Below are 13,630 nucleotides of genomic sequence, written 5' to 3'. Positions count from 1 at the left end.
AACACCACACTGCAGCTTCTCCTGGGACATGGCAGGAATGTACAAAATCCGGTCATTTCCCAAAGGCTAACGGCTGCTGATGGATCGGCTCATCTTCCTGAATGTACACGAAATCAGATTAATGCATTCTACTCTGAGAGAGAATATTCTTCACACAGCAAGAAGACATTGCAGGGGAAAACGCAACCATGCATGACAGTACATTTTCCTGTAATGGATAAATGCTACTGAACATAATACAGCAATATGACAACAGAGGGAAACAATAATTCAATTTGCCTTCATTTCCATGGCATTTGTCAAAGTAAAATAGAGTGCTTCATTTTAAAATCAGACCTGCTGTAAAACAAGCTTGGCTCATGCTGCAAGGACTTGATGTACAATTGTACTGCCACAACTCTCGTGCGTTTTATAATATATAATGTACAGTATCACATACGATACGCAACTTTCTCAAAAACAAAACGGTTCCAAAAGTGTCCAAACCTCTGAATTATCCATCGTCTGTCTGTGTACACTGATAACAAATATGCACACACACTGTCACAACAGTTTGTAGTATACTCATTACCCAAATATGAGTACAGAGAGTCTTGTGGTGAGACAGAATGTAAAGTTTGGGCCGCAGTCTCAAACTATGTCACTGGAGACTCTCTTCCATGCCACCTGCGCGGGAAACTAGCTATGACACACACTCACTTCACCGTGCACTGCCTCGTGTTCCAGAAATTCACATTTCAAGATTTGTATCCTTCCCCCCCCCCCTCTGTAATTTCATACTCTCCCTCATCTCGGAAATCCCGCTGACACAACCTTCGGCGGCAGGCTTCAGAAGCATCCCTGGCTCGTCTTATTTCCCTTTCAAACAAAAACAGGTGAGACTCACATTCTGACAGCTGCAGAACGGAGGCGAGAATTATCGAGGGCGTGAAACCAAAAAAGTGATGACGCACGCGGCGGGATTCTGACTTCTCTCTCGCGTTGTTTTTGTCGGTGGGCGTTCATAAAATATTTAAAGCCCCCGGGTACGTCTCATTACCGCCTGTGAGCTCTGGACCCGGTCTAATGCCTTTCTGCCTATTTGTTTGTTGTTGCTGGTTTTTGGCTCCTGAAGCCTATCAGTCAGCACAACCCGGAGCAGTGGAGCCTCTTTGATCGAGGAAAGTGGGCCAAGACCGATGTGGGTCTCCATGAAACGTCGCCGCTGAGGTCCCCAACCGCCATGGTGCATTATGGGCTGCTTTCAGGGCCACAGAATAAGCTCGGTCCCAGACTAAATCGAGTTTTGTATTGAGAATCTCTATCCAAAATTGAATTTAGTCTAGGATTGGGCTTAACCCAGGGGTGCACAACAAGGGCCAATCCATTTCAAGATTTTGTGCCAACTTTTGGTATTAATTATTTAATTGACTCAATATCTTATCTGACATGTATTAGTAGCGGCTACAGCTGCAGACTGCAAGTGTATCCTACTGATTTTACTGTGCTCAAGTACAGGCTTGAACCCGGGGTAATTTAGAGCTGCCAGCAAATTAAAAACAAGGCAACTGGTTGGAACAAAAACCAGTACGCAGACCGGCCCTGGAGTTGTGAACCCCTGGCTTAACCTGTGTCTGTGACACTGGCCCCGTATTACCTACAGTAATCACCTCTCTCTCTGATGCAGTGCCAACAGTAAGGAATTTGAAATGAAAGCAGAAAAGCTTGTTAGAGGTTGTGCCCCTTTGTGTTTTACAGATGAATCACGCAGCAAAAGGACCTTCAGTAATGCAGCTCTGTGGAGAGATGAGCAGGACATGGGACAGTCCCCCCACGCAGGCTGAGGTTTAAAGACAAATTTGCTTTTTCCCCAATTTAGCAAATCCTTCACAACAATGTATACATTCCAAAAAAATAATGAAAATTGTAATGCTGTAGAAGTTTTTTTTCCATCCACATCGTGGACCAGCAGGCGTTTATTTAGATTACATTTTTCGTTCCCCTCCAATCAATACCCTTTCACACAGTGGCGCATATTCTTCCCCCCAAAGCCATAGGCTACAGCTCGACTTCATTTAGTGTCAGTCAAATCGACTCCCCGTCCTCCAAAATCGCCCCCCCCTCCCGAAAGAGACAATTCAGTTGAGTATATGTCATATCCCAGAAGCTAGTGCTGCTCTAAATTCCGATTCAGCTTGTCTTGAAATCCCACTATGGTGAGTTCTCAGCCATGGTCTATTCTCTCTCTGTTGCTTAACCTGCTTTCTGCCGGTCTGAAATAAACAGTTTCACCAAAGGAGGACAGACCGTCTCGCTCTCCTACCAACTGAAATAGCTCAAGCTCAGTATGCAAAGATTCACCTTGAAGGCACAGCTGTAGAAATGCGCTCAAATACACCTATATACGTAACACCTAAAAGTACAGTAGTATGCACCTTACTCAAATACATCCTTGCCGCCTAAAGCCTTAGTAGTATGCAGTCTAATACAAGTCTAATACCTATCAATAGCTCACGCTCCACCATCGCATTTGAAAAAAAAACCATTCAGAGCAGCGGTGGTGCAGCTGGCTAAGACGCAGCAGACTTGTGGTTGCAGTTTGCTGCAGTTGCACACCGGGGACTGAGATTCGATTCTCGGTCCTGCTAAAAGCCGAGTTTGGCCGGCTCACGTGGAGCAGCATAATTGGCTTGCTGCTCCAGGGGGAGGGACTTGGCAGGGTTAGTAGATCGCCGCACAAAAAGCACCTCGGGCGCCTCGGAAGTAGCCGAACAAAGTACAATTGCACACTGGTTAACGCATGCCACATCTGTCGTCTCAGTTTGCATAGTCACAAATGTGGCCAATATTTCATCAGCCAGTTATTTTCCATAAACAGTGGACAGTGAAACAGCTCATTTTGAGTTGTCTCTGATGTTAGACAAGTGATCAGCTAACTGATAAACCAAGTCTAGAAACATGTCTTCTAGAAAGCACAGTAGCTTTATGTTAGCTTTACCCAGCATTGACAGATTGACCCCAGTGTTTCCAATTCATGCTTCCAAATTTTCTCCAATAAATGTTTCAAATCTGTAATGCCTTATGGAGTCCATGCCATGTCTACTCCAAAAAGCAAACATGGGAAGCAGAAAAGCCTATTCTTAACTATGCTCGCTGTTAGCTAGCCAGCCCTTTCGTTCAAACCACGAAACACAAAATTTACGTCGTTTGTCCTGTTATCTAAGTTATTGTTTGGAAAATAGATGATTAGTGAAGTATATAGTCCACCTTGTTCATATTTGCGCCCGCCATTTCCTTAATTCGCCATTCAATGGATAACAAATTGAAGGGGTGTTTCACACACAGACTTCAGACGGTAACAGACTGAATAAATGTAGCCCAAATGGATAACAAATCGAGGAGGCATGTCACTATATGTAAAGCACGTCACACACTTGACACTGTAATATGCTTACCGAGGGCTGAGGAAAAAGTAGCCCTGTCGCTAAAATATTGGTCATACCCTATGCTTTTCTTATGACCGTTAGATGGTGCTGTTGTTCTTGGTTTCTCCATAATTCAAACAAAACCACTTCAATTCATTTATTGACATGAAATAAGACTAAGACACCTACACAAGGGTAATTTTAGAAAATGCTTAGCCCTGTTAGCTCATTTATACCAGCCACCACTCAGTAGTATGTTACGTACACATTCTTCACACCTAAAGCTACAGTAGTATGCAACTTACTCAAATATGTTCTTACCACATAAAGGTTGTATGCGACACAGCATACTGTTGTTACTATAGTAAGGATGTCAAGTCAGCGCTTCCTTATCAATAACGCTTTTAACAGGAACTTTGTCAGTACCAGAAACCATTCATTTTCAATGAGACTAAAAAACCTAGCAATGAAAGCATTTCAGCAATATTTGGGGTTTGTTTCTTTTCAATTAAACTGGTGTGAAAGAAACAAAATGTAAACACAGGCATAGTGCTTCCATAACAAGTCCAGAGAAACGTAAAACCATAAAAATACCAAATTCTTAAACCGTACAAAAATGACCAGTGATTCAACTTTCTTGACTGTGGGAAGTTCAGTTATTTTGTCAGCGTGTGTATTAACTTCCTTGATAGATGTTTCTGCCAAATCAAGTAATAAGTACCACACCAGCAAACGAAACAGTCCCCTAGAAAAATGACAATTATTTTTTTAATTAATTCCATTATATCTAAAATATTGGAAAGCTTGATTTAAATACATTTTTAGTGTAAATGACATGATAGCCTCAAACCATTTTTAACCATTTGCTTATTTCTTCCATGTGGTGGCACTAACTACAGAATTTCGTTAGAACAGAGCTATGTTCTCTCTTTTTCCGGTTTAATTTCCCATGTCATTGATATTAAAGCACATGATAGTACTTACAGTAAGAGGGACCATTTCATAATTACCATGGTTAGAGTGCAATTTGATTGCAGAGACAGTTAACAGTGAGGGCAAAATGAGTTGGGATTCAAAAAGGAGATATGGGGAAAAAACATTAGTGACATTAACAGGGATTTGGCCTTTGCTTTTCCAGTCACTGGTTTCGTAAATGAGCTGAGAATTAGAATGTTCTAACTGACATTTTAGACAAAAATGAATTAGCGTCATAAATATCTTGTTTATGGGGCACCAAATATAAAAAATTGTAAAAAAATATATAATAATAATACTAAATTGCTGTTTTGAAAAAAAACCCCCACAAAAAACAGTATGAACATATGCAAAATTTTAAAGTCCTATCTGCTTGGAGCCCATTCACTTTGGTGGCTTTGAAGCTCAATATCTCAAAGCCACTCGGAACGCAGATAGAACTCACAAAATCTGTGAATGATTAAAAATGATTAAGGTGTGTAAGATCTGCCTAAAATCACAAGAGAATTTTGTATAACGTGGCAACTACAGTAGTTACAGTAATAGACAATCTTGTGTTTCACAATTAGCAGGTACATTTCAAACAATTCTGACCAAGGGAATAAGAAATAAAAACTTCAAACATTTATCAGAAAAATGTGCAGATGGTAAGCCTGATAGGTGCTTTGGCAGTTCCTTTTAGCCTACATACATTGCTCTTGCCATCACTTTCCGAGTCAACATTGGCCTCATCTGTCCATAATACCTTTTTCCAGAACTCTACAGACTCTTTTAGGTACTACTTAGCAAACAGTAACCTAGCCATCCCGTTTTTGCAGAGAAATAGTGCATCCTCTGTAGTTTTGTTTGTGAAGTCAGATCTGTCGGACAGGTGCTTGGGGGTTTTTCTTCATTATGGAGACAATTCTTTGGTCATAACAGTAGATGTCTTCCTTGGCCTGCCAGCCGCTTTGTAATTACTGAGCTCACAAGTGCTATCTTTTTAATGATGTTCCAAAATGTTTTCTAAGCCAATATAAGCAAACAATAGTTTAACTTATGTCTGACAGTTTTCCTTATTTTTCAGCCTCATAATGACTTCCTTGCCTTTCATTGGTACAACTCTGGGCCTCGTGTTGACAAATGTCAATAACTCTGTTTTTTTTTGAAGACCAGGCTTGATATGGTGCTAGATACTATTTAGCTTTTAGGCAAACTAAGTAGTAGGTCCACTTTAGTGGTAGGAAAAGGCAAGCATTGCTGGGCTGAATGGCCTGTTATGTTACGTTATGTTAAGAACACAAATTGTACCACTGTCCATATACTTATACAGACAGCACTGTATAGCTGTATATCAGTTGATGGGCCTGCTTCTGATAACTGACAGCAGAAGCAGCGAGCCGTGAACAACACAAGCACCCTTCTGAATAACTACCATCACAGTTTGTCATTATGGTCCTTGAATCATGTGGCAGTTTTGGCTCCCATTGCTCACATTACAGGGAAACCACTCAGCCACTGAACTTTCACTCCTTTAATTCTCAGGTCGTGAGCCACAGCCCTGCGGACAGAGACCGACGCTCTAAAGACTCGGGTAAGATCGAACAAGTCTGCAAATCTTCCCCGAGCAACAACCACGAGCAGCTCCTCAAACACCCACTAAGAGCCAGAACCGCCACTGCTGCGTCTGCCTCGCGTGGAAGCCGATGCCAGGCGGTTTGTGTAAGCAGCTTGAATCAGAGGTCCCCGGAGGGGTTAGTAATGGCCTGGTGAGAAGCAGAGGCAGAGCGACGGCTCAAAGGCACGCTCTTTCCCAGGGAAAGCACACGCACCGTGAGTGGTAAAGTGGAAAAGTTACACAGCCGCAGCTTGGCGTAAAAAGCTATTTCGCCCCCAAAATGAACTCCACAAAAATGATCGCACCGTTTAAAACAACGCTTCTAATTCACCACTCAGCCCGTTCCAGCGAAGACATTTTACACTCTGAGTGCTGAAATTTTTTTAGTCACATTAGTTCATCATAAGCGACCACAGCTATCACAAAATATCTGCCCTGCATGCCACTGGAATAATTTACTTAACAGCTTTGAAATACAAAAAAAAAAACATTGAATTGAAGTGAGGGCACTGGTACCACAGAGTGTGGAGGTCTGACAGATGAGAAACCGGCACACGAGCACCAGAGGGGCCGGCCAGCAGGTACGGCTCTGTGACCCTCCTCGGCGTTGGGAGTTGAGTGGGAGAGTAAAGTTTGCCGGGGCTGGTCTTACCGCAGAGACAGCGGCCGAGGGAGCACAAGCTGTCCTGGCAGGTCCCCGGGCTGTCCAGCTCCCACAGGTCCTCCAGCGCGGGACGCTCCCTCTTCCTGGGGGACATTCGGCGCACCACCTTCAGCACGCGGTTCACTTTGTCCATGTTCGTTACCTCTTACCCCCCCCGCCCCCTCCGACGTTCACCAGCGCCTCCCCGCTTCTCGTCTTCAGCTCTCTCTCCCGCTCCCTCCGGACCGCGACGGCGCGCTGGCGGGCGAGCAGTGACGACCGGCGGCGTTCTCCGCTCCCTCTTTCTCAGGAACGGAGGGAATCCGTGTCGTCATCTCACTGCGAAGCCTTAACCTGCTGCCGCTGGAGCCACGCGATCAGTCTGTAGCGCTCTTCTATCACTCCCCCTCTCTCTCTCTCTCTCTCTCTCCTCTCCCTTTCTCTCCCTCTCTCCCTCCCCACTTCTCTCTCTCTCACTGCCTCTTTCTGTCTATCGCTCCAGCTTCGCCTCAATATGCTTCACATCCGTCTAATGAGACAGCGGTAATTTGTCCTTTTTGTGTTGCCAAGATTTTTAATTGGAAAATATGTGAGAATATGAAAGTGCAACAATACAGTACTTCACAAGACGCCATAAAATATACATGGAGTGTGGTCTAAAATGTTATTTTCAACTTCAGGCAACAGAGGAGTAGACAAAATCTACAATGCTTTTTATTTGGCCTGGGGCATTAGCAGCATTAGCTTGGGGTAAGAGCAGTCATCTGGTAGCTGGCAGAGATGCCGGTTCGATCTCCTGGGTGTATAGAAGTGTCCTGGGGCAAGACACCTAACCCCCAATTGCTCCTGACGAGCTGATTGGTGCCTGCATGGCAGCCTATCACCTTTGGAGGTTTGAATGGATAAATGAGACCCATTCATTGCAAAGCGCTATACAAATACAGTCCATTTACCATTTGTCAATGTTCAAACAATATTAACATTGACCAAATATTTCCCCTCAACAAATCAGGGATCTTCATTCATTTGTTGAAATCAATTATGTCCTCAACTTGGACAAGCAGGTTGGAGAAATTATACAGTAGAGAGCTGGGATTTTTGTGAATATTAACATGGAAAACAAAGCAAACAACTTGGACTTCTGACTAGCTTGATGTAGGATTACTAATGAGCCCACAGTGAGGATGGAACTTTCATGTGATCCAAAGGATGGAACACAGCATCAACAGGGAAGGGAAGATCGCACTCTCCTCTCCCACCACCAACACCTCTTCCAACAAACAGTTCTCATCAAATTCCATCAAAGTACTAACCCCACCACCCTACTTAGCTTCAGCACTACCACCAAGCAAAGTCTGGCTTAGTTTCAGTACTAACCAATCCCAGCCCTGCTTAGTTTCAGTACAAACCAAGCCAAACCCTGCTTAGCTTCAGCACTAACCAAGCCCAAACCTGCTCAGCTTCAGTATTAACCAAGTCCAGTTCTGCTTAGCTTCAGTACTATCCAAGCCTACCCGTGCTTAGCTTCAGTACTAACCAAACCCAGCCCTGCTTTCAACCGAAGCATTCTCAACCTTACCTGAAGTAAGGTACTACAAAAACAAATTACAAATAAATCACAAAACATTTGCCACGCATTACAATACTGTACATATGTAATAATAATGACTAGCAAAATGTCTCATCTTGCTCAATGCAATATATTGGAGAGTTTAACAAGAGTAAACTGAATCGAGAGCCTCTATTTAAAACTTCCTGGGAAGTTAAATCACCAAGCTCTACCAAGGGTCTTTTCATAAGCCTTTGAATTCCAACATACATGCTCTAGATTAAGAAGTCGAGCAGAATCTTATGAGAGCGATATACGCACTATTCAGCGTCTTTCAGAGAGCTGGTTCTGTTTTCTCTGACAGCCTCTTTGGTCTAAAGGCCTGACATTTTTATAGAATTTCTCCATAGGAGAAGTTAAAAAGCTGTCACAGTAGCAGCATTCAGCATTCATCTGAAGTTAAAGGATCTCAATTTTTAGGCGAGAGCATATTTCCCCCATCTGATCTAAGTGCCATTTTATTTAATGCAATAAAAGAGAATGTGCTGCAAGACTGAAACTCTTTGGGTCCCCATTAACATGTCTTTCCACAGTGGGGGCAGTTACCTCAATTACCCTCATTATATTTGAAGCATTTAGGGGCGGCACAGTGGTCTAGCAAGAAGGTCCCAGATTGGGCTAGCAATGTGTGCAATTCTACCCGTCTCTGCGTGGTTCTCCTCCCACAGTCCAAAGAATAACATATACTTTATTGAACTCCGTGGGGTAATTTTTCATTTGTATTTGACTCATCCTAGTTACTTAGGAGCAGTGGCCAGGGAACAACGTGGGGTTAATGGCCTTGCTCAACTCATGCTTACTATGACTACATTACATTACATTATTGGCATTTGGCAGACGCTCATATCCAGAGCGACGTACAGTTGATTAGACTAAGCATCCTCCCCTGGAGCAATGCAGGGTTAAGGGCCTTGCTCAAGGGCCCAACGGCTGTGCGGATCTTATTGTGGCTAGACCGGGATTAGAACCACTGACCTTGCGTGTCCCAGTCATTTACCTTATCCACTACGCTACAGGCCGCCCTGTACCGACTACACCGGGGCTTGAACCACAAACCTTCCGGGTCTCAGTGTGTTACTGAATGCTCTGTGAGAATGGTGCCCTGTGATGGATCGGTGACCTGTCCAGGGCGTATCCCTGCCTCTCGCCTAGGCCTTATGTACCTTATATTCCAGCTTGTGCTATTATTTTTAATATTCCACGTTCGTCAAATGTAGGAAAAGTATTTATGCATACATCACTTGCCAGGCCAAATAAGTGACCAGTAAATGGTCCTGAAGAAACACGTTATATTTTTATAGTACTGGATTTTTATAGCTCTGAATATCTCAATTTCTAAGTCAAGGACCAACCCAGAACTACATTAAGTTTGTGCACACACTTGATGTCAACTTGTGTAAAAAAAATATCAGCAGGCATTCAAATTCCACATTTCCCAAATTTCCCAAAGCTGAACTCAGATGTCCTCTCTCCAAATATCTTTTTGTCCGGCCACATGAATGATCAGAAAAGCCGTACTGAAATGACCTAGCAATGCATTTGCCCAACAACAAGCAGGTCAAGATGGCATTTGCTTAGGTATAAGCGAATGCCAGCAAAAATATATGAAGGGAAAAAGATGTCCTCGAAAAAGGCTGAAGAGATTACAAAATAAACTAAAACGCTAGACAGAAAACAGTCATAGCTACATAAACAGGTTGGATATTTGATTTCATAGATATGTCTATATCAAATAATTTGCAAAACAAACTTATATTTCTGCAAAACCCGAAATATTGTAAGCATCTAAACGGCTGTTCTCGCAAGTGGAGAGTCTTTTTAACATCTTGGCATCGCCATTTTATTACATCACAGTTTTGTATAAATATGAATGCAACAATAACTTACGACCGACGACTCAAGAACAAGTTCTCAGTGAGCACTTTATTAGGTATTTTATTAGACCTTTTTTAGACTTAAGTATTATGCTGCTGTAGCCTATGCACTTAGAGGTTTGACATATAATGTGTTCATAGATGCTCTTCTGCATACCACTGTAGTAATGCATGATCATTCGCATTACTGTCACCTTCCTGTCAGCTTTGACCAGTCTGGCCATTCTACTCTGACCTCTTTGATAAACGCGTTTCTGCCCGGAGAACTGCTGCCCACTGGATGTTTTTTGTTCTTTTTGGAAAACTCTAGAACTGTTGTGCATGAAAATCCCAGAAGATTAGCAGTTTCTAAAATACTAAAACACACAACACCCCGTCTGCCACCAGCAATCATTCCATGGCCACTTAGATCATATTTCTTCCCCATTCTGACATTTGGTCTGAAAAACAGCTGAACCTCTTGACCACATCTGCATGCTTTTATGCATGTAGTTGTTGCTCTGACATGATTGGCTGAACAAGTATTTGCATTAACAGGCTGGTGTATAGTTCAACCTAATAAAGTGGTCACTGAGTGTATTTATAACATCAGACCAAGGTCAGACGAGATTGAGGTGTTGGTTTTACGTCACATGGCAAAAATGTGCTCATCAGAACCGAGCAAATCAAAAATAAAAAATGCATTGCTAAGCTTTACCATAACGCATCATCACATTAAGAGCCAAGCACCAAGAGCCAAGATTGAAATTTGCTAGCAGCACTGATGGCAAAGGCAGGCTAAGTCTTGTTTTAATCAGGCAAGAACCCCCACTGAGCTATTTAACTTCGTGACTTATCACACATAGGGACAAACTACACGTACTGTACACATCTTAGTGGAACCTCAAAAACGATTTTCCAATTGCAATAAGATGACCACGATAATAAGTAAACAGCTTCCTGCATCTTACAGTTGCCAGGAAACTGGGTGTTAAATCCCGTGTAATCCGTTTTGGAGGATTCCCTCCTCTTGAGAAATTGCTGCTTAACTAGCCCCAGTTCCCTCCACCATCGCCTGGAATGAGGCATAATCCCACCCACACACTTGGACAAAAGCAAAAAGCAAAAGTGAGACAAAGCCTTCTCCAAGCACGTCCTCCAAATCTGGTATTAGCATTAATTTGTTTCTGAAACTTTCCATGAGTCATCATGTGTGCTGTAATCGTGAAAAATGCATGTAAAGACATTACACGGTAACAGCTCAGTAAAGCTGATGCGCTACGGAGGAAACGTGGAATCAACTTCAGGTGGAACAGTTCACAAATGTTTTATTTCTTTAATTCGTGAAGTAGCTACTGCTAAAGACGATTTTCAGAACTGACCATGATATGAAAGTTTCGTAAACAAGTGCCTTTCTTAATGTTCAATTAAGAATTCTATCAGGCGGGAAGAGGTGAAACTGGAAGTCAGAAATCCACAGTGCTTCTCTGGTGTAAAAAGGAGCATTACGTCTGTAGGAATAGGCTAGGCTTTTCTGGGTCACAGCCATCTCAGTCTTACTGACAGAAGTATCAGAAGTAATAAATGCTTCTGCATCACTCCTCTGTGCTGCTGGGAGGTGATGACGGGCAGTGCATGCTGGGAAGCAGGAGGAATGAAGGCCAGGGAAGGAGCGGACCGGGGAAGTGGATAAATGTGTGGGCTTCTTACACGCGCTCTCACCTCTCATTCTGTCATTACGTCTGCCTCACTTCATGATCACACAGACACACACACACACACACACACATACACAAACACATACACATACAAACACACACACACACACACACACACATACACAAACACATACACATACACATACACATACAAACACACACACACACACACACACACATACACAAATACATACGTACGTACATACAGACACACGGACACACAAACACACACACACACATACACAAACACATACATACGTACGTACATACAAACACACGGACACACAAACACACACACACACACATACATACACAAACACATACATACGTACGTACATACAAACACACGGACACACAAACACACACGCACACACACATACATACACAAATACATACGTACGTACATACAGACACACGGACACACAAACACACACACACATACACAAACACATACATACGTACGTACATACAAACACACAGACACACAAACACACACACACACACACACATACACAAACACATACACAAATACATACGTACGTACATACAGACACACGGACACACAAACACACACACACACACACACACACATACATACACAAATACATACGTATGTACATACAGACACACGGACACACAAACACACATACGCACGCACGCATGCACACACACATGTACTTGTACACACACACGCATGCATACACGTACATGCACAGACGTACACACCTGATTTATAATGAGCCAACCATGAACGCCTGCTTCCCAGAGCAGGGAAGTCAGTGGTTTAAGTGCTGAGCATTGACTGCATTGCTTAATGTGTAATTATTTCATTATACATTCTAGTATACAGAAAAAAGAAGTTTAAAAGCTTGAAAGTCTTTCTTAGTTTACTTTCTGATGGATAAAATTGGAAAATCTTTTCCAGCACTCTTCATTTGCTTCCAGCCTTACAGTGCTGCATAAGGGGTGAATGTAGCTCACTTGTGAAGCTATTGAGCATCAACGCTGGAGCAAAACCACTGTGCTGAAAAGCAGTTTTCATCCTGATCTTTTTAAGCTCCTGCTGCCAGTGGCCATGAGGCAGCTTTGGGGTGTTTGTGGGTGTGGACTGGTGCACATGCGCACACGTGCACACACATGTATCCAGTGTACTGCAAAAACGAAGGAATTGGCCTTGCTGTTCCAGTACTTTTGGAGGGGACTGTATGTTGAATAGACCATAAAATCAGGGCTGCGTTTCCAAAAATGACGCCAAAATTTTGCTACATTTAGGCTTTTTCGCGGAATAGTGTATTTGTAATAGGTTACGTGTTATGTTTACCGTCGCCGCAATAAAATACAAATGTAACTATCTATATATTCTACTACTGTATTTAACCTTTTAGCTTCTGGACTGAACCAGTAACTTATTTACACCCTACAGACCATTAAGTGCAACCGGCGAGCCAGCAACTATTTTATACTGAACAGATGACACAGTACTGCCACTGCCGGTACTTTTCCATTTCATGAATTAGATACAAAGTTACCATAATCAAATCATGCTGAATTTGTTGGAGATGTTGAATTTGTCGTATAATTTCTGTCCTTGTCCACTGAACAGCTGAGCAGGTACTGTATATAGAGCAGCTTGAATTGGCTCTTCAGGTTGGCAGACTGAATTAGCGTCTCAGTAGAGTCCCAGCATTTACAGTACAGTGTGTCATGCCTGCTGATCATAACACTCGTCTTATGACTTATTTTGTTTTAACATGAAAATTAGCGAATGAATAATAAAACAATTGCAAAGTTGCTGATTATTTAAAGTACTTTTCTCTGAGGATTAACTCAG

General features: G+C 42.7%; 1 protein-coding gene across 1 annotated transcript in view; it reads right to left on the bottom strand.

The window, feature by feature from the left end:
• The window catches only part of grip2b (glutamate receptor interacting protein 2b), a 201,053-nt gene extending 194,280 nt beyond the window's left edge, over positions 1 to 6,773 (bottom strand). The window contains exon 1 of the mRNA XM_061218812.1: positions 6,629 to 6,773. Within this exon, the coding sequence (XP_061074796.1) occupies positions 6,629 to 6,773 (145 nt within the window). The remainder of the gene's footprint in view (positions 1 to 6,628) is intronic.
• Between the last annotated feature and the right edge of the window lie 6,857 nt (positions 6,774 to 13,630).

This window comes from Conger conger, chromosome 14 (assembly GCF_963514075.1).
Source record: "Conger conger chromosome 14, fConCon1.1, whole genome shotgun sequence".
Lineage (NCBI taxonomy): Eukaryota > Metazoa > Chordata > Actinopteri > Anguilliformes > Congridae > Conger > Conger conger.
Note: the sequence above shows the minus strand (reverse complement) of the source record. Positions and strands in the feature narration are given on the sequence as shown.